Here is a 22,687-nt window from a genome sequence, read left to right on the forward strand (position 1 = left end):
TGGACTAGATTATGGCTAATGCACAACCAAAGCCTAGGCAACTCCCTGTTCCCGTACATAAACACACGCCATGACCTGGTGGGTCTTTTGCTCTGAAAACATATAGAGCATGTCTGCATCTCTTACCAGTCCGCTACTCTTGATAAATTCATTCTTGTTTTTCCGATACACCTTATAACTGGGATGTAGGTGCAAGGATTTGTGATCGACACACCTGTTAATCCTAACACTGACAGCTTGGACATGCACAGCAGTAGCTACTGACTCCCCAAATACAAGTAAAGGGCACTTCTTAATATTCATGATCACTAACAAGTCAACGTTCAGTAGAAGCATCAGTTCTGGCTGGGCTCAGATAGCGCCCTAGGTGAAACCGAATGTGGCACTTCTCCTACTCGTTATCTTTAATCGTCTGTTTGTCAAAAGATTGGGTGAAGTAGGAGGAAGGTGAGGGGGTAACACTAAGGAGAGCCATGAAATGTAAAATAGACAAAATGCGGGCATGAGTGCCAACAGCCTTCAGAAACAATGTTTAACCACACTTTTCTTTGGATCCAGGTCGGAGGGAGACTGCTACAGGGAGCTCCTACGCACCTTTGGAGATTAACCCCCTGGGCATAGGCCCACCTCATACATGCTAAAGGCCGGCTCTGGGAGGCATTATGGGCCAGTTGTATGTAATCGAGTGTTTGCGATTTCCTAATAGCAAATTTTAGTAATTCGCTATCTCAAACTGCGATGTACAACAGTGTGTTTCACACTGTTACGATTACCAGTGGGTCTGGGGGGACCTGCCTCATTAATATTCATGAGGCAAGTTGCAATTTGCAACCCATTGGGAATATCTAGCCCTCACAGGGATGGTTGCCTGATGGGGTCAGCAAACCATCAGGTCTGTGACTGCTTTTTAAATAAAGTTGATTTTGGGGGTTGAAATGCAGCCTGTTTTCCTTAAAGGAAAATGGGATGCATTTAAAAAGAAATATGAAAAGTTTCCTTTTCATTTTTTAAGAGTAGACAGTGTCTGTGGGAATTGTTGGCGCCCCATTTGCGAATGGGTCACCACCAACTTGAAGTTAGTGGTAACTGCAAACCACATTCCCGGTTGCAAAACATTCCTACATACCAGTGCGACTCGCTATTAACATGCCACTTCCTAATAGCGACGTGCAAACCCTGCAAAATAAGGTCGGTACATGCCAAAAAAGCATTTTATCGGTAAAATCAAAATGTTTCATACATCTGGCTCCAAGATTTTAACTGGGAACTGCAATTTTTTTTATTGTTTTCTTGCCGATTATCTCCTTTGTTTAAATGTTATTGCATTCTGTTTTCAACTCTGTACCTGTGTTCTCCTAGCTTGATAAATACAATTTTCTGAGCCACATTTAAAGTAGCGCGCCACAGGAGTTATATTCCACGGAATATAACTCCTGTTATATAATAATTATCTGCATACAGTTTGCTGGCAAGCAGTTACTGTATGATTCCTCACTCCCTATAGACAATTCCCAATTTTCAGAACCTTTTCGTCTTGACAGCGTCTAGGCCGATGACTGTGTCAACCAGAGACAATTCAATTACAATTTTTCAAAGCTCGTGTATGGTGGAGCAAGAGCACCCTCTAGCGAAATGTTTTTGCATTCTTATAGAGGAGTGCATGAGAAGTATTAACCAGTACATATAAAACGGCAATGTGCTTTAGAGAGGATAAACTTTAGTGATGACGAATTAAATATAGTATTAATTAATATAAACTGATGCTTCATGTCCACTCTGCATATTATACGGGAAACCTTGTTCTTGTAATCTGTTTACTATCATACTGCGCACAATGAAATATGAGAATACATCTACAACAAATACCTTCTTTAGTTTCTGAAAAATGACAGCTCGTGTCTGACGCCGTCGAAGAATAAGGAGAGTAAATGCAGACAAATAAGAAAAACCAAAAGCAAATAGTAAAAAGAAAATTCATTTGCAGATCCGAACAATTCTAAAAGTAGCTCCTTGGTGTATTTAATTGAAGGTTGTGCTATCTTGGACGGAAATAAGCATTCAACAATGGCACTTGGGTGAGGTGCTTTTCTCAGGTCTGCTTTTGTACTACTCTAAGAAATGTTGTTGGGGTTCACTGTCATCACTGCATGTACGGCCGTATGGAGACAGATTTAGTTGTTTTCCAAACTTTTGTCATGTTTTTTTCTAATAATAAAGCTATTGGGGTTATTTATCTCTCACAGTCATGTTGTTCACCTTTGTGTGTATTTTTCCATATCCTGGGGAGAATTGTATGTCACAGCCACACTTTCCTTTCTCACGCGTTCCTTAACAACGCGGGGGGAAAAACAAATGTGTCTGAACCACGCATTCCAGTTACAAAGCAAGTCGTTACCAGGGTCGGCTTTAGGGCAGTGCGACTGGTGCAGCCGCACTGGGCACTGACCTGTGAAGGAGGTGCTGACCTTAGGGGGGGGGCGCTGTGTTTAACAATAGCTTATGATTGGAGAGATGAGGGGCATTTTTGCCTGGTGGTAGAGAGAATCCAAGGAGGCTGTTATGGGGTACAGGGGTGCCAAAAATGATTGTCGCACCGGATGCTACCAGCGCTAAAGCCGGCCCTGGTCGTTACAATGCTTTAGGGAGCACTGGACTTCGGAATAGTATAATTTTCTATTGCAACACTAGTCCCTGCAACAGTAGGGAAAGTCTTGGACTTTAAAGTACAGCGATGCCTTACCTAATGCATGACGTTGTAACGACTTGCATTGTAAATGGAATGCTTGGTTCAGGAGCATTCATAGATCCACCTGTGTTGCAAAGGCAATGCGTGGTTCGGCGGTCACTGTATTTGCTGTTTCACTCTGACGAGTACTTCTATTTCAATGCATGAGATGCCTTGTTTTCAAGAGGGGCAGCAGCAAATTCAAATGGCTAGGACTATTTGGTGAATGCAAAATCCAACTTGAAACCATGAAACAAAGGCTTCCACACCAGAAGCAAAACATTTTTGCGGACTGATGAACCAATGTAAATTGGCATTACTGCCTCCTCCTTCTCTCTTGGCTTTCTGACTACATGAGTCCTCCCGCACCTTCCCTGACACTCTCCCTAATCTAATAAAAGCTCCTTCCCCTCCCTACCTCCTGTTCTTTTTTGTCGTCTCCTTCATCGGGCAGGTGAAGTGCACCCGCACGAGCATTCATGGCATGGGTTTCCCTCGGCCGGCGCAGACTCTACATGGGTGGTGCTCGGGGGACTGAGAGAAGCCTCTGGTAGGCAACCACAACTGAAACTGAGATTTCCTGTGTGTCCTCCTGTGGTACTTGTGCTCTGATGATTACTTCTGGGTTCCTTGTCTGAGGATTAGAGCACGGCGGCCAGAGACAGCATCGGAGCATTGCAGGGATTTTCTAAATGGAGAGAGCAATGCCTCTCTGAGGAAGGAATGCAAGCACTTTGACGGGGGGAACAATGCTGGCGCAGGAGTCTCAAATAGGAGTGAGATATAAGGATGGCACCCTTATGGGACCAGAGCTGTGCTGTGTGCACCTGGGGATTGGCTTCTTCTGTCCATCTGTTGCTTTATTGGGGGGCCTAGGTGTTCCTTCCCTATTGGCCCAGGTTTGCAGATTAATCTGCATTTATACCTTGTTTTCCTCCTATGCTTGGTGTGTCTATGGAGGGGAAAATGGAGGAAGCATTCTCCTTATCCATCATTGGCGGATGAGGAGGGGAATTGTCTAAGCAGCTTTCCAGTCAATGTCCTGATGCGGATGACAGACTGATCGCCAAACAAGTACAGGCCATGATTGATGAGGCGGTGGATGTCTCTTCAGATTTGGACAGTGATTCTTTTCCCGACAAACCTGGTTCCTCTGGGGGAAAATGTATTTTCGGAGGGTAATTAGGGGCCATCCTTTTGCACATTCGAGACAATTTGGGGTTCGATCCTTCCCATGTTGAGGAAAATGGTTTCTTTCCTCAGTTTGCCAAGGCAGCTCCAGTGACTCTTCGGTTCCTCCCCAAAATTAAGGCTGCAATTTTTGGGGGTTGGAAGGAGCCAGATCAATTTCAGATTCCGCAATTTATGTAGAAATCCTATCAAATGGTAGATGTGGAATCTGTGTTGCCCCAGAGAATTTAAGTGGACTCAATATTAGATATTTTGCTGGGTAGGTCTTCTTTGAATCCTGATGACTCCTCACCCTCGGACTCTACCAATAAAAAGGTTGATGCCACCTTGAAACAATGTTTTGTGGCTGCTACCCTGGCACTTCGCGCAGCCACCTATCCTCGGCTGAACTGATGTAAGAGGAAGAAGACGTATCGGACCTCCTGGTTCACATGGAACAGCAGTCAAAAGTTTTGATGGCCATTTTGGCCAATATCATTAGGGTGGCCTCTGTTGCTTCCAGCTCGGTGGTGATGGCCCACCGGCATGTTTAGCTCAGGGATTGGAAGACTGATTTTTCAGAGAAGTCATCCCTGATGAAGCTCCCATTTGGTGGTAAAAAGCTCTTTGGTGACCAACTAGATGACATGATGAGGAAATACTTCAAGGTCAAGAAGCATTCCTGGTCTTACAAGTCCTCTTTTACTAGAACCGTTAAATCCTTTAAACCCGGGTGTTTTCGTCCTGTGCTCAACTTAATAAGGCTCAACCATTGGATAAAGACTGCATTTTCGCATGGTAACTTTGCAAGTCATCATTCCTCTAGTTTCCGGGCAAGACTTCATGGCTACCATCGATTTGCAGGACTTTTACTTGCAAGTTCCTATTCACCCCACACATCAAAATTATCTCATTTCGAGGTGGGGGAGCTCATTTTCAGTTCAGTGTACTCCCATTCAAGTTAAAGTCTGCTCCACAGGTTTTTACGAAGGTTCAGGCTCCATAGATGGATCTTCTTCATCGACAGGGGATTTGTATCCAGCCCCATCTGAATGATTGTTTGGTTTTAGTGGGTTCATCTGGTCAGGCAATAGATCAGGTCTGCCAGGAGATCAAAGTGTTAACATCCCATGGGTTTCTGATCAACTCCCAGAAATCACAGTTGATTCCGGCACAGGATTGCGTCTTCATCGGAGCCCGGTTTGGCACATACAAAGGGGTGGTTCCTCTTTCTGATAACAGGGTAAAGAAGATGCAGTCCATATTTTGGCCCATCCGAGCTCAACTTTTCCAAGGATTGCAGACTGTTTTTGAGTTCAGTGGGATCTGGCAGCCACTGTCTTTTTGTTTCCTTGGGCTCAATTTCATCTGAGCTTCCTCGTCTGCTTCCTGCTTCAGGCATGGGTCCAGCCTCACTGGGTATGTCTCCCCATTTCCTGTATCATGGTTTGTACAACAAGAGCTAATGTGGTGGTCGGATCCATTGAATCTACTGAAGGGGGTGCCCTTATGCCCCTACCTCCGGTAATAGTTACCACATATGTGCGCATGAAGGGCTGGGGAGCTTGGATGGTCTACCATCAGGTGCAGGGTCTGTGGATATTGTCTCAGAGTGCCAGGTCAGTGAACTTGAGGAAACCCGAAGCAGTTCCTTCGGCCCTCCTGGCCTTCTCTCCTTAGATTCAGAACAAGGCTATTCTAATCAGGATGGACAATACTACTTCAAAATATATCAACTGATATTGGGGAACGAAGGCCCAGTCCCTGTTCCTCATTTCAGATCGCATTTTCTCTTGCAGCCAGTCTCATCTGCTGTCTCTGACTGCGATTTATATTCACGGTCTTCTGAATTCCTGGGTGGATGTGTTGAGCAGGGTGATTCCCTCCTAACGCAAATTTTATCTCTGGCCCCATCTGTTCAGCCTGATTTGTCAGAAGTGGATCTATTTGTGAATGCTCACAACGCTCTTCTTCCTCGCTTTTTTTCCAGGATGAGGGAGCAGTCAGCCTGGAGGATAGATGACCTGTCCCGTCTGTAGCCTCTGGGTCTGCTGTTTGCTTTCCCACCTTTCCCTTTGATCCAGAGATTTCTGCTCAGAGTGAGGAGAGAGGGAGCCCAAGTAGTCTTGGTTGCTCCAGCATGGGGCCGCTCTTCTTTGTTTCCTCTTTTGGTGAAGATGGGGAGAGGCAGGGAGTGGTTGCTGCCTACGAATCCATCTCATCTAAGCTTCCTGGTCCTTCAGGAGGAGTCCCTAGTTCATCTAAAATTGACGGTTTGGAGACTGCGCAGTCTGGTTTGATGGCTGGGTTGTTCTTTTTCAGTTTCCTCTTCTATTTAGGCTGCCCGAAGGCCTTCCACTAGGGCCTCCTATGCTAGGCACTGGGTTTCCTGTAGGTTGTGTTGAGGGAAATAGCATGTTAGGCCTCAATCTTCTCTTCCCCAGATCCTTCAGTTTCTGCAGAGTAAGTTCGCTTTGGGGCTGTCTCTTTCCACGCTGAAGCTGCAGTGGGCCGCAATCAGGGCATTTTCGGGCTCCTTGGGGTGCTCTGGTGGATTCCCAGGGTTTGGTTAAGAAGTTGTTTAAAAGGGTTTCCAAAATGCGTCCTAGATGTTTACCTGTGTGTCCTTCCTGGGATTTGCCCGTGGTTCTGCAGGCTCTTCGTTACCCAACTTTTTGGCCTCTTTCTTCCATTGATCTCCGGTCCCTTACCGCGAAGGTGGCAATTACTTCGGGTAGGAGACCTGGGATCTCTTCCTGTAGAGCCCCATTTCTGTGGATCTTTAAGGATCGGTTGGTGCTAAGACCAGGTCCTGGGTTCATTCCCAAGGTCAATTCTGTCTTTCAAGCCTAGCAGAAGGTTATATGACCAGTCTTTTGCCCTGATACTCAGGCACCTGAGGAGGCTAATCTTCATTCCCTGGATGTCCGGACGGCTGTTTTGCTGTATCTGGAGAAGGTGGAGAGCTTCTGTCAGAATTCCACTCTGTGAATTATGGGTCTGCTAGGAAGGATTGGAAACCTACCGTGCAAACTCCGATCTGTGATTACTTTAGCTAATTCCCAGTTTGGTGTCCCATCTCCATTGGGGGTTCAGGGCAGATCAACTCGCGGATTAGCAGCTTGTCCGGCTGAGTGTCAAGGGACAACCCTGGATGAAATTTGTAGGGCAGCCCCTCAGGTTATTCCTTCTACCTTTATTAAACATTACTCAGAGTCCTGCGATGCAGATTGCTTTGGTTCAAAAGTATTCTCTGCCGTGGTGTAACGGTGGCTTTTTACTTTCTCTAATAAAGTTTGTTTCTGCATTCCTTCAGCTGTCCTGGCTTTGTTAACAGCTTGAGTACATCTCAAGAGAGAGGGAGAAGAAGGTAATTACTTACCGGTAATTTCAATAATCTGAGTGATTCTCTTGCGTTGCTTCCTTACAAATTTCCCTCCCGCCCTGTCAGTCCAGGCCAACTGGTTTCAGTGGAGTTTGTTGATGATACAGGAGGTAAGGAGGGGCTTTTATTAGATGAGCAGGAGTGTTGGGGGAGATGCAGGAAGCCTCATGTAGTCAGGAAGCCAAGCGAGAGAAGGACTCGAAGTAATGAAATTACCGGTATGTAATCAAAGCATTTGCATTGGTTTGTAAGGAAAGAAACACAAACTAGCGCAAAGCGCTACTTTGCATTACGTAGCGTCATGGGGGCATTACCTGGGTGTTACATGGGCCTACTCATGCAACCACCCATGTTTATGATGGAAAACCCTTTCTACTAACATTAATATGCAGGGTTTATTGCAATAAAATAACGCTGCTGGAAAGCAGGAGTTAAAATGAGAAATGTTTTCATTTCTCCTTTTCTTCCGACTTTGCATGTGTGCTGCATTTTACAGCACTCCTACAAAGTAGGAAAAGTTGCAAAACTTGTCTAGCCATGGTATTTTGTACTGGAAGTCTACCCTTCCAGTATAAAACCTATGCTAGATTCACTCATACACCTTTGCACTATGGTGCAATGGTGTGTGAGTGGAGCTCGGCAGAAAAATCTGGACCCAGTGCTGGATAGAGGAGAGGAGAGTGTTCTATTTTTGTAGATATGGCGCTATCTCCCTGCCACGCTACACAGCGCAGTACATTTGGGTGCTGTGCTTCGTTGTGTGACACCTTTTTAAATCTGCAAAAATAACAAGGTGATGGATGGAATACTTGAAGTATTCTCAGCCACTGGTAATCACTTGGGTTGCATCCGAATTCATAATTTTTTGCCCGTTTTTTCAACATGGCACCTCAGTTTGGCTGGATCCAGACTGAGGCAGCATGGTGAGCAAAAGAACAATGGATTGGAGTGCCACCCCGAGCAATTGGGTGGTTAGAGTTATTGCAAGCAGCCTCCCATCACCTTTTGTGTGTTTCATGTACCGCCCTAAGTGGCATGGGTTGGCCCAGATGGGGTCCCGTGCTCACTGTGTCACTGGAACCAAGCTGTACCTTGCTGCTGAGCCCATAACCAGGGTGAAAACAATCCTGGGTTGCTTTTGTTCCGGTTCAAAGAGGACCTGGCTTGGCATTTTGGGCTGGAACGTTCCCATGAGGAACAAAGTCAAGACTGATTGGCATCTGGCTGGGTCCAAAATGAGATGGCATGTGAGCAAAAGAACTAAGGGTTGGAGTGCTACCCCGAGCAAATACCTGTGGTTAGACTTATTGCAAGAAGCCTACTATAACCTTTTGTGTGTTACACCTTTGCCAATCTGGACCTCTAAGTGATAAATACATTCTCATTAGAAGTACTGGAAAAATGAATATGTAAGTGCACCATAATATTACTTATTGGTGTTACTTTTCAATTAAATCATTATATTTTAGTGTAAAAACACTAAATAAAAATAGACATTATTCGGATAAAAATAACTGACAATTATTATAGTGTGATTTTATACTGATTTAGAGAATGTTTAAAGTAAACATATTGCTTATATTTTGCTTGTGTTGCTTGTATTGGGGAAAGTTTATTTTCCAATTTTTGCCTGACCAATTGCAAGGGCTTGTTTGAAGATGGCCTTGCACAGCAAGGATATTGGCCATCTGAAAATTGCAAATAATTTGTCGTATTTTTGAGAAGTAACTTGCATGGTTTTACTTATTTTATGTGAAAAGTGTTGTTGCTGTTGTGTGTAGATTACATTTGAGACAATTGTATGCTGTTGTCTTTAAGCATGCATTCAGGACTTGTACGTCCTCACTCTTGGCTTTATTTCAAATGTGCTTGCTCTTGCTAACTTGCTTGCTAACAGTCATTCAGCTGTTGTTCTGTTACTTGGACGTGTAACTCTGACTGATTCCATCAAGTGGTCATACTCTTTAAAATTTTACAACATACTTACCACCTCCAAAATCCTATGCCATCGCCTTTGGCTTTCTTCCTAAAGCCTTGCTTCTCTGGACGAAGACACCTGGGCTAAAGTGGGATCACACTTACTTCAGCACAAACTGATTCCCTTCCTAACCAAGACCAAATTCTTTGCAGCACACTTCATGTACTGGACTTCTGCAAAATTGCTCTAATTAAAACTAAAGGACGCCAACACATGCTGTGCCTGCGACTCATCCCCTGATGACGTAAAACACATGTTCTTCTCTTGTTCTCACCTGCCGTCCCACTGGCACAATGTCACACTACAGCCACACAAAAAATGTCAGAATGACTATTTCGTTATCCCTCCAAATAATTTTACTAGGACCTCATTTGGCAGATCCCCCAATTGATATCTCTGACTCAGATCTCCCTCCTTGACGTTTTACTCACCACTGCTATCAAAGTAATACTGATCGACTGAAAATCTAGCAACAACATATTTGGTGGGCCTGGAGTACCTTTCTAAGAAGCACACACACAACCCAATCTAGTAACAAAGGTTGCCCTGTAACCAGTGGTTAATTTGTAAAATGAAAAGTGCCGGGGCTCTCCTCAGGAGGCAGCGCTAACAAGAGAAATGTGCTGGGGCAAACTGCCTCCTGACTAGAGCCCCGGCACTTATTATTCTGGAGAGGACTTGGCCTAATTGCTAGAACTGCCGATTTCGGAGCTGGGAAATGGGTTTGAGTCTCAGCATGGCTCAAAATCCTGTGATTCTGGGGAAAATCACATGGACTCTGAATGACTATGTCCTTAACTTGTGCAATAAGCACCGGTGCTGAGGATTAGGTGCTGGTGCTGAGCACCGGAAAGCACCGTCTCAAATTAAGCACTGCCTTTAACCTCTCAATGTATTTGGGATACATTTCATCTCTTTATCCACAACACGCCCCCATAATGGGAAATCCTCCAATTCCCTCCCTGACCACAGGTTCTCCCCTCATCAGCACAACTTAGGTTTTTAATACATCTCCTACTGAATCACATAACACCACCTCTCCATCCTTTTCCTATCCCCTTACCCCTCCCCCTTATAGTACCAGACACACTCGCAGAGATGTGTACAATTTGGATATATTTCTGCTTGCATTCCTCAAGACTCATCATATCCCCTACTACCTACTGCTACATACCTCCCCCATACATGAATGCTCTAGCCTCATGCCACAATCTCTGGGTATGGGCTACAGCTAATGGCATTCTACGAATTCTGTCGATAACAATCATGAGTGTCACATTGATGTACACATCTTGCAAATGCTAATTATTTTATTTAACCTTTTCTTCTCCCTCCTGGTTTCCTTCTGTATCGTTTTCTCCTTATTAAAATGCCAATAAAAATATCTTCAACAGAAAAAACTGAAGTGGCAAGGTGCAGATCACCACTTTATGCCCCACTGCATATGTGGGGTACCATTTTCATAATATATGACTCTTCTTAATATTACACGATGTACTTTAGACATTATATAAACCTTCAAAACTGTTTGTACTTTAATAGTGTCTTTTGTCTTAAGAACAGTTTACTATAAATTAGGTACTCTTGTATTCAACTTACTGGTTTTGAATATTGCGAATTGTTGTAATAGGTACGACTTTAGAAAAATAATCAGCAGTGATTATGTATTTCTTCTTAGTTATATTTAATAACTTTGAATGGTGGGCGACCCTTTGTATATGTGTTCTATCAAATGTAAATTAACTCATTTGCTTTTACTCTGTTTTCTTGCTGTTTTAGATGTATATTACAAGCACAATAAAAACAAAGAGCAGCAGACTGGCCAAGCCAGTGCTGTGCTTGGGGACCCTGTGCAGTGCATTCCTCACAGGACTGAACCGAGTGTCGGAGTACCGCAACCACTGCGTGGACGTCATTGGAGGCTTCATCCTCGGAAGTGCTGTGGCTTTGTTTCTGGTAAGCCAAGGTTTTTTTTATTTTTATTTAGGAATCATTAAAAAATAAGGAAGACAAATAGGATATAGGTGGAAACAAAACCAGAGACTAACTGCATTGTAAGCAAGTTTTTAGAGACCCAACTACTCAAGGCACTTGGAACTCCTTTGGAAGCGCTGGATGACCTCAAGAGTTAACACGACCGATGCAGGAATCAATACAGGGATGCGTCTAAAGGTGGCTGGAATGTTCAAACTGACTTGGTGTTTCTTAAGTTTTTCCATGGCATTGCTCCCAAAGGGCACATTTTTCTTTGCTAGTTTCAGCTCCAACACTTTGTGTCAGATTCTGCCTCCAATCGTGTTCTCGTAACATTGCCATAGAAAGAGTGGCTCTGGTCTTTTGGGAGCTTTGTTGCTTGTCTCGCCAAGAGAATCTGAAAGATGATCTGGATCTTTTTACCTCACTCTTTGGCTTACTGACCCTGACTGTTCTCTTGCATGCTATGACATACTCCTGTTAACAGCGGCGTGTTGGAGTTTCAATACTCCCATAGCTTTCCAGTGACTACTTGTGTCTGAGATAGTATGCTAAAATGTTAATTCTAAATTATGGCATAACAGTGTTATTTTCTGGCAGGGATTTCACACCCTCACCTTAAACAATTTGCCATCTCAACCATTCATGAGGCATACCTATGCCATAGTTAAGGAAAAACTGTCTGTTTCTAGCCAGGTTATAGTCAGATCTCACTACCACAGACTCTGGGGCATATTCACAAGGATTTATCTCCGATTTATCTCCACCTTAACGCGACAAAAGTGGAGATAGATTTAATTCCCAATTCACAAGCAGGTGCACACTGCAGACATCGCCAGTATTCCCGCGATAACTCCCCCAAAATCTAACACCACAGCGAACACTACCAACTGACTCTAATGAGATGCAGAGTAGGCGTTCCCGTGCAAAAACACACGAAAAAACAACACCACCACTTTCACAATGAACTGACAGAACTGCGAAGCTAACCAAAAACAGGACATAAGCCGCGCTGGCCGCAGGTATTTAACACCTGCCTCAAGCAGGTGTAAAGACGGACGCCTACCTGCAGTAGGCAACGGAGCCCCGCACACAGCCATACCCGAAGAACAAACAACGCCATGGAGCTACTCATCATGCAGCTCAGAGCCCCAAGAGGGCCACAACACCCACCGCCACCATCCACAGGACCGCCACCCCCCCGGACCAGCACCCCGTCTGGACCACCACAGAGGCAGTGTAGAGTAAGACAGCGGACCTACCGAAAACGCACCACCCTCACAGATCTAACGCCCGCGGAAGTCATTGCCCACTACAGGCTCAAAAGTACAACCATTCTCTGCATCATGACACATATCGCCCACAGGCTGACGGTCCCAACACAGCGGAGAACCAACATCCCACCTCAGACAAAACTGCTGGCTGTGGCCTCTGGTACCTTCCAACCAACAACTGCCGGAGTTGGAGTAGTCTCACAGCCAGCCGTATCAAATGTCATCACACCTGTCATGAATGCCATCCTCAGCTTCATACCTCAGTACCTTAACTTCCCCAACACTGCGCAGGAACAGCTGGAGACAAAACAAGGCTTCTACGCCATAGCCGGATTCCCGGCCATGTTGGGGGCAATTGACTGCACACATGTTCCACTTGTGCCCCCTGCGGATACTGCACACCACTACCGCAATAGAAAGCACACACATTCTATCAATAAGCAGGCAATAGTAGACCACTGGGAACTCTTCACCAATGTCATCGTAAACTACCCAGGCAGTGTGCACGATTCCTTCATCTTACGACAGTCCATCATCAACCAGCGCTTCCAGGATGGCACATATGGAACGGGACTGCTCTTTGGTAAGTACCAAATCAACACATCACACATCCCACAGCCACCAACGCACAAGGCACATCTGTAGTGATGCACACGTGACCAAACCATATTCAACATGTCAGACTACATGACCACCTACCAGACACGACTACACGACTCCATGGTCATCCTGGGCTACCCCTGCGCCCAATCGACATTTCAATGCACCACAGGCACACAACGGCTTGATGTGTGGAGATGCGGAATGCAGCCATGACACATGTGAGGCACTGCTCAGCCCTTATGACCCTGCCCCATTCTCCCACAGGTCAGCGCCCCGTGGCGGTGGGCCCGTGTTGGCCGCTGATCATCCGGGGCCACTGGCCCTGTGCAACTCGAGTCATCCCCCCTTGTGGTTCTGACATTGCATGTCTGAGTGCCTGATGACTGTTGGAGTTGTTGCCAGCACCAGCTACTCCCTGAGGGCTGGCTTACACTCACCCCACACACAGCCAGCACAGGCGTCACTGAATTGGTGGGCCTGCCATCACCTCCTGCCGAAAAAGTATTGACACTTTTCTCCCTGCACTGTCACAGGTGATCAAGGATATGCACTCTGCCCTTGGATGATGACACCCCTCCGGGACCCGAACACACCCACCCAGAGGCAGTACAATGTGGCCCACATGCGCACCAGGGGCATCGTTGAACGCACATTTGCCGTGTTGAAGTCACGTTTTAGGTGCCTGGACTGCACAGGTGGGAAGCTCCTGTACATCCCGGAAGTCGTGTGCAAGATGATCTTTGCATGTTGTGTGTTGCACAACATCTGTGTTCACAACAGGGCCCAATGGATCCCAGTTCCAGAGGTACCGGACGATGATAATGGTGATGGGGCTGGTGACCCACATCCCACTGCAGCTGCGGCAGGAATGTCCCATAGGAACTACATCATTGACACCTACTTCTCATGAGCACGTCACATTGTGTCCGTCCATGGCAATCATGGGACAGTAGTAGATGTCCAATTTCACTGCATGTGTGAATAAAACATATTTGCAGGTTACATGTTGGAATTGTGCATTGTCAGTTTACATATCCCTGGGGTTACAGATGTGATTTGCCTGGTTGTGCACATTTGCCGATCCAGTTGTGTCCTGTGTTCAGTTGTGGAGGGGTTTGTACCAGGATTTTGCCAATGTCGAGGTGCACTTCTGCTTATGTGCGTATGCTGCACGGTGGGTGTATCGCTCCTGCGGCTCTGACTTGTCTGCCACTGGTCGCTTCCATGCGGTGTACCTGTTGGTTCTGTCCTTCCACGGTGCTTGGATGTTGTGGTGTGCATGTTGTCCTCTGCAGTTGGCCAGGGTGCATCCGTGGTACTCCACTGTAGCTGTATTTTGTTCAGTGGCATTTTCCATATGCTGTTCTTGTGCTTGTTCCCGCATTGCACGTGAGTTTGCTGCCCTCGCGCTGCTTATCCCTGCTTTCCTCATCGCGGAAGGGCTCATCGCAGGTTTTCTGGTGTTGTGCTTTGTGTTTTGTCCGCGGTGGCGGCGGACTATCACATGGTACCGCCATGTTGTGAATTCCACGTTGACACAAGGTTATTTTCCCACGATGGGCTGCGATATTGAAAGTTATGTTACGCTACTCTTGCGGTTGTTATCACACATTCTTGTGAATATGCCCCTCAGTTTTCCTTTAGGAACTTAAGTGTTTCTAGGTCTGAATACACTTCCACTTCCTGTGACCAGAAAGCATGTGGAATTTAGCTAACAGCCTGCACATGTTTATTTATCACTAAAAGCTAGCAATAGGTTGAGCTGTTTGCTCAAGACTGGCTATTTATGGGCACAGTTCAACTCTATGCACTGCTATGAATGCCATATATGTTGTTAAGTGGCAGTGATCCAATCTGCACATGTTACATCACTATTTGCATGGCTATTTATGGAGACAAGTCATTGATTTAATAGGCACTGAACCTCACACATGCTAGTCATTGGCAGAAGCCTTGATGAACACAGATAGGTAAGGGACACAAGATGCAGTGAGTTCAGGGAAGTGCAATTGATAGAAGACCTCTGGTGACAAATACTCATTATATTGACATATTTATGGAACAGTGAACATAGTAGTGGGCACTGAGTTATACTGGCAGGGAGGGAAAGTATGAAAAATTGAGGTTACTGGCTATCGAGAAGGTTCAGATTTACTTTTCAAAAGTAAGGCGTGGCTGTAATTTGCACATCAGGCATATTTCATAGGTGGTTTTTAGAGATACAGTTCCACTGTTGTTTTTAAAAGGGGTATTATTATTCACTTTGTGAGCAACTGTAGTGATATATACTTATACATAGAGTCTTGCTGCAGTTTGTGCCTTCAGCCAAATGGGGGTTCAAACATACCTTTACCACTTATCTGAATGTAAGTGATGTTATTACAAGTGTGCTAAGTTCCAACCTCCTCCTATTTAAGTGAGAGTCTTTATTTGTTCCTTATGAAGGGACATTTAGATCAGGCTCCCCTAGTGATTACATTTCTTATGAAGGCTAAATAGATTTAGACAAGTCCAGTGCTGCATATCACCTTTACAAGATGGCCACCCACAATGTTTTAGTTCCTACTGTATAATGGTTGACAGCCCTTTCTCTGTGGTAATGACCAGCTAGCCAACTAAATATATAGAATATATAAGATATGTGCCTAAGACTTATTTGCTGACACCTTGCATTCATAGACAGTTTATCCTATTCTTCTGGCACTGTCCAATGCTTGCTCTCTGTTTGAACACCAACTCTTCTCAGGGATCCTCTGGGATGGAACCCCACCATCAGAGGTCGCTGCTTCTAGTCAGCCTATCCAGTGTTATTTGCTGTGTCCACCTGCTGCCCTGACCCTCACAGAGCTATTTAAGTAGCAGTCGTCCGGCCTTTGCCACAATAATGCTCCTCTTATGTAAATATGTCCAGATCTAGTGGTCGATGGAAGCAAAATAAGAACATCTTAGATTAGATGTCACAAGTGCACATCTCTCATACGTTCCATGTTTTGCCTCCAGGGATGTCACCCTTCCATGCCTAACATCTGCATAGCTGTCTAAGATCTATGCTCAGGATCTAGATTCATTAGAGTCTCCTTCCCCCAAATAGTTCAAAGCTGAGGGCCTTTGCTGGCGTAGTTACTTGGTGCTAAGTTCACTTCCGATATCCTTTGGGCACCACCTGCCTTCTCTTTTAGGCCCCTTCTTTCGCACTAGAACACACAGCACTCTGTGATGCCCACTGCTATCTAGTTCTTAGAATGGCTGTTGTATTTATTAAAATGTATCCTTTATTAAACCAGTTCACATCACCAAATGTATCATACCATCCCCTGTCACAATATAGTCAGGGTAGTATATTTGCAAGATTTAAAATGCTTGACTTTGGTACTCATTCTCTATGTTTATTAAGTTCTGGATATTAAAAAACAAACTGAACTCGAGGGGCATATTTAAAAGAGGATTGTGCCACCGGAATATCACTTTTTTTAAAGCCCTGCACCATATTTACAAAGCAGTGTTAAGCCACTTTTTGTAGCTTAACGCTGCTTTGTAAATATGATAGCCCTTCAAGCAGGTATCTGCGTGAAAGGGGAGTGCAATGGGTATTGCTGTGGGTGTTCCACCACAACACCCATAGCTTTTGACACTGCCCCATATTTACAAGGTGGTGTAAATTTGAGACAGTGACAAAAAATAATGCCATGCTATAGCAGGCGTTAGAATGGCCCAACGAGGAGAAATGTTTTTATTTCTCCTTGTTTTTGCTTTTTATATGTGTGTTGCATTCAGCAGCACTCAAATAAAGAGCAAAATGTCATTAATGATTGTTTATGTGCAGTAATGTGTCCCTTCCTGCTCATAAACAATCATTAAATAATAGAGATTTGCTTGTGCTGCCACAGTGAGCTCTCTTAGTGTTGTGGGAGCACCAGGTTTCTGTTTCTTCCTCTGCCTGGACCACTTGTAATATGCATTACTGCACTACCAGCTCCAAAATGCTGCTATTACTGTTGGACACTTCAATGTAATTTTTTTCAAAGTGCCCATACTTTTAAATATATTTATTCTACATATCACCTTCCTGCACATAAACAATCATTCCCTGCAACTCAGGCATCCTTGCACTATGGCCCAATGGTGTCTGTGTTGGCGCTAGGCAGCTATTTTTAGCCCCAGTGCTAGGGAAAACACAGGGGTGCACCGTATTGTTGTAACTACAGCCTATCCCTGTGTTTTGGAAATGGCAGAGTGCGGCGCTTCAGAATTTGCCGCCACTTCGCGCTCCGTCATTTCTTGTAAATATGCCAGAGTTTCATATAATTTGTTAATCATTATCGGACCTTTCGCAAACCTTATTTCTGTTGCTATCCGTCAGGTTCTAAGACTATTTACATCTCATATTTATGATCCAGCACGGAGCTGTGAAGAGAATTTTGAAATTCTTCACGTTTTTCCCTGCTGCCCACAATAACCACCATAATCCCATAATCAGGAAACTTGAATGGAATCTCTTTGTATTATCACAGGTGAACTGAGTCAAAGTCAAAATAAGCTTTATTCGAAGTCGCAAAGTGAATCATAAAAACTACAAAGTACATATGTAACAAAATTTTAAAAACACAGTAGTAAAGTTAAAAACAGAAAGCTGAAAATTTCCGTACATAAAAACCGTCATCGACTACACAAACAATTACAATTTACCACTGGTTCCTGCAATTAATAACCGCCAGCAAAAACCGGGACATCATGGCACAAGGTGAACTGAGTCAATTTCTTGGCATTTGTATATGTTATAAATAATGTAATATTACATACATAGAAATTGACGTGAGGCATTTATAGTCAATACGGGTTTGTATTGTGAAGTAGTTCACACTTTTGCACAGAATTGAACTGTGTAACCATTTTTCAAGGAATTTGGTCCAGGGCATGAACAAAGGTAAGTCTGTTAGTTACTGCTTGAGCTCTAGACTTCGTAGCTGTGTTGCACTGCCAGGTGGAGAACAATCCCAGGCACTGTCTGAGCGGCAAACCAGGTCACTCAGACCAATCAAAATGCTGCTGTCTCACACATACTAAGCTCATGATATAGCCAATGGAATTGTAAAAAAAGACTACAACTTGATGACAATGTGGCACTCCCCCACAATATCGCAAGCAGTATATTGCTCGATAAAACTATTGAATCCAGTATACTAAGCATTTCCTGGTAAGGATAGTGGATGGAGATGTGGAGTTCTGAACTGTGAACATATACCTACCTTGCTCATGCAGCTTTAGGTGATGTAATGGAGGAGATACTTTTATAGATTGAAGTTAACACATTTGATATGGGCACATACAGCCAGCAATGATGATGTTGATAGGATGTCTGGTTTTAAGTTAAAAGGAAGAAAACAAGGAAAAATTTAATAAAGAAAGAAAAACAAAAAAAGGTGATAGTGACCTTCTTTTATTTTAGAAAACGATGATGAAAATAAGACTTCATATACATTTGTTCTGTTATTAATATGGGCAATAGGCTATAGCAGTGGTAGGATTAGTAAAAGTAGAAAGGTTAAGGTTTGAGTTCTGTGGAGGGGTAAAAGTATGGTTGGTGCCTCAAGAGAAGTTAGAAGTTTGATTGTTGGTTGTGGTTATGGGTATTGTTATCTATTTTCTTCATGTATCTTTTTGTCATTTGTTTCTTCATTATGTTACAAAATAATTAAACAACTTTAAATAGTGATTTCATATAAAAGGCTTGTCCTAATCGATTCCTCGTTATTGTAGTTTTCCCTTACTGCATTCTTCAATTTCATATAAATTCACAACAAGCACAGATTATGACTCCTCCTCTAGTACAGCTTTAATACTTGAACCTCTACTAAAATGTTCTACATTGTAGGGTGCAAGAGGGCTTTGACATACTGGAGCTACACAAGCGTCACATCACAACATACCGAATTTACTAATAGTTTAGCATTTTGATTGACAATTTTCTGCAGAAGTCAAGCCCAAAATATCCTCATAGTGCATGTCATCCAGGTTTACCGAACCTCTGCATTAACTGTAATACAATGTATATTTTGCTGGCAAATATACTAATTCTACTTTGACAAATGGCCGCCTTTATTTACGTGAAGGGGCCTCTCTTCATTTGAACTTGCAATTTCCATGTCACTTAATATGTTGGTTGTCGAAATGTGCATTGTTGATCTTTTCAGAAATGGCTGATGAAAATGAAAGATTGAAGCCATGCTTTGTATCCTGAATATGTTTTATAGAAGTCCAGTGATGGGTATTTGGTTCTTGCAGGAGACAGTGACCAGGGGCTCAGGATAGGCTGGAGTCAGTTGATGTTCAGGTATCTGTATGTGCCCTCAACCAGAATGTGTTTTCTCATATAATGCAGGGGGTGTGCGTGGTCCACAACTTTAAAGGAACACATGAAACGCCTCCCAAACCCAAGCCTGAAGATCCACGAGGGGTGCCGCTCATGACGTTTCCGAGGGTGGAGAGTCCTTTGGAGACATTGAGTGCGCAGGTATGAAGAATCCATACAGTTTGATGTTCTCTTTTCAGCTCGGATAGCACTTGCATTTTTTATGTCAAGAAGTCAGCTGCAATGCCAGCAATATGAATACGCTGCTTCACTGTATACATAATAAGTGCCAGTGTGAGGACACCCTGTTCGAAGGGCCAGAGTACCATAGCCTTGAATTGCCTGCTTGTTCTTTAGAAGTGATACTCATTAATTCATTGATTCATGTATTTTTTTATTAATTCATTCATAAGCATTTGTAATCTACAAGCATAGGAAAAGGTCTCTAAATGGATGTACGACAAATTAGTTTGAATGTTTTGTAATTTTTTTCAGTGAAATCATGAACTATTTATACCAAATGGGCAACATTTACTTTCTGTATTAACTACTCATCATATGCTGGCACTATGCCTGATAATGTGGAAGAAACTGAGTATGGTGGAGTAGCTCACCTTAATATTAAGAGTGCTTAATTGGCGGTACTGTATGAATCTCTTGAAATATAGACTGCATCAAGACTTAATGTGGCTGTTTGTTCTACTCCATATCTCCTCCTGTCTTTCACTCCTCTCTTCCTTTCCCTATCCCTCTTTCCCTCTTTACCCCTTTGTCGCCAAGTTTCATTCTTCTCCACCTATGTGTTCTCTATGTGGTTTCTCCTTACTCATCTTTAATCTTTTCCCATGATCATTCTCTATCACTTGCTCCTCCTCTTTCTACTCATTCCCTTCCCTCTTTCCACTCTTCCTTTCGCTCTTGCTATCTATGGTATGGTTGCAAAATAAAGTTGATTCTGTCCTTATTAGGACCCAAGATTTAAACATCTTATAAAGAGTCACATACCACAAACACTCTAATGACATTAGAGCTACTAAGCATTTACATAAAAAGTTAACAGTTACTACAAGTCACTCCAAAGAATTGCATGAAATGCACTGAGTAAGACCCAAAATGAAGAAATTATATTTCTGGCATACTCTTTTATATATGACACTAGTAACACAATGGACTAAAAACACAAAGCCTCAAATGTCTCTGCTCATTTTTCCCGATTGAGCTTTCGTATTTTGTCCCTTCTGGATGATAGTAGCCATCTTGTTTCCATACCTCGACTGTCGAGCAGAATAAGATATAAATTCATACTTTGCTTGACAATCAAGGAATGGAAGTGAGATGGTAAATCCACTGCACCCTATCACTCATTCCTATAATGAAGATTTATGGACTCAGACTCCAGCACAGTATAATTTACACTCTACAATCTACAATAATGTAGATTTCCTTGAGACCATCTGCTGCCTCCTACCAACATTGACAAGATTTAATAGCAAAATCTTATTCTTAATTTAGGTTTTGACATCCTTGACTGTTACAGATTTAATTTGACGAATAATAACAGCATTATAGAAGAAGCCTACAATGACTTGCATGGGACATGTGCTCATGCACATCAAGCGTGCTGGCACAGAATGTGCTGCCACAGTGAGCTCTATTGGTGTTGTGGGAGCACCAAGTTTCAGTGTCTCCCTCTGCCTGGACCACTTGTAATATGCATTACTGCCTTACCAGCTCCAAAATGCTGCTATTACTGATGGACACTTCCATTTAATGAGTTTTTTTCCAAATGGGCATACTTTAAAAAATATTTATTCTAAATATCACCCTCCCCTGTGAGAGTGAAAGAAGGACTGCTTTTCTATTCATCTAAGCAAGACTGATATAATTAACATTGAATGGGGATTTGTTATACTAACTAAATATGAACTTTAGTGTCACTGTACAGTTGGTTTACCCCATGGAAGGTCAACTAACTATTTCCTACCTGACATTTTAATTTGTCACACCTACTTTTACAGGAAAAACTGGGAGTGCGGCACTTCAAGGGGGAGTTGTTTACTTCTAAAAAAAACTGGGGCACATTATTATACTTTTAAACAGGTAGTGAGGGGTCCCTTGTTGCTTATTATAGTTTTTCTATTGTAACTTATCCGATGATTAAACACTATAATTGAGAGCTAAAGGATTACATTTCTTAACCAAACATATCAAGATCCTAGTTCAGCTCACGCAGATATCTACCTAATTATACAAACATTATAGAAACTGAGTCCAATGAAGTGGACAGGACATAGGTCTAAGAAGTGACTGCAAATGGAGGTATGGTCCATTGATGTAGAAATCATTTCAAGGGGAAATCTGTTGGGACTTTTCAATGGCAACTATGTGGAGTAAAATGAAAGTGAACTAAGGATCCTAGGGTCAGTATGTTACACTATATACATAAGTGACTATGCTATCTGTGTATTCTGAGACTAAGTGGTCCAATCCTTATACTATGTTGCTTGTAGACAGTGAATGCCTTCTTATAGCTTTTCATAGATTTGAGATGGAACAGTTAGCCCTTTGTATTGTATTCTTTCACCCATTCAGGCCTCTGAAAACCCTCACCAAGAATAAACAGGATTTGGTCAATGTGTCCTTAGGGATGCATCCCTTTACTCTATGTCATGATTCCTCTATTAATTCTCTATTCATTCTGAACCTTTTACCAAGTGCATCTCCTCTGCAATTGGCAGAATTTCCCCTACAGGAAATCTAGTACCTCTGTGCAAATTGGGTCTGTCTCAACAAGGAGTGAGATTGAGCTGCAATACACTAAAGACATGGTGCACCTTTCATGCTTTTTGCCTTTCGAGTTTACAGTAATTCAAGGCCATTATTCTTTTGCTCTGGAGCTCCTCTGGACCTATGTCAAAAGTTCCACCTTAAATAGGATGCCAGTGCCTGAGTACTCTGCACTGTCTTCAGTACATGAGTGGCATCTGCAAGGTTCTATTTTTGTCGACCCATGCTGTGGTTACTCCACCTACTGCAAAATGCATACAGACCCCAAAATTCTGCAAACTACTAGACCATCTCTCTAGTTCCCAGAGTAGCTAAGATAGTTGAAATGGCAATAAACCAGTGACATATGCAGTGTATCAAAACGTAGTCTCTTAGATTCACCCTAGACATGATTGGGCCATTTTACAGTAGCATTGCTGGTAAGTACCATATATGATGTAAG

At 43.3% G+C, this 22,687-nt stretch overlaps 1 protein-coding gene across 4 annotated transcripts in view; it reads left to right on the top strand.

Annotated features, from left to right (window-relative positions):
• The window catches only part of PLPPR1 (phospholipid phosphatase related 1), a 630,074-nt gene that overhangs the window by 596,627 nt on the left and 10,760 nt on the right, over positions 1-22,687 (top strand). For all 4 annotated transcript variants that reach the window (XR_014978090.1, XR_014978091.1, XM_085641280.1 and 1 more), the window contains exons 7-8: positions 11,038-11,214; positions 19,489-19,620. Coding sequence is in view for 2 of the 4 variants with exons in the window: in XM_085641280.1 (XP_085497406.1) it covers positions 11,038-11,214; positions 19,489-19,620 (309 nt within the window). In the remaining 2 variants the exon portion in view is untranslated. The remainder of the gene's footprint in view (positions 1-11,037; positions 11,215-19,488; positions 19,621-22,687) is intronic.

The sequence above is a fragment of the Triturus cristatus genome, chromosome 2_2 (genome assembly GCF_964204655.1).
Source record: "Triturus cristatus chromosome 2_2, aTriCri1.1, whole genome shotgun sequence".
Classification (NCBI taxonomy): Eukaryota; Metazoa; Chordata; class Amphibia; order Caudata; family Salamandridae; genus Triturus; species Triturus cristatus.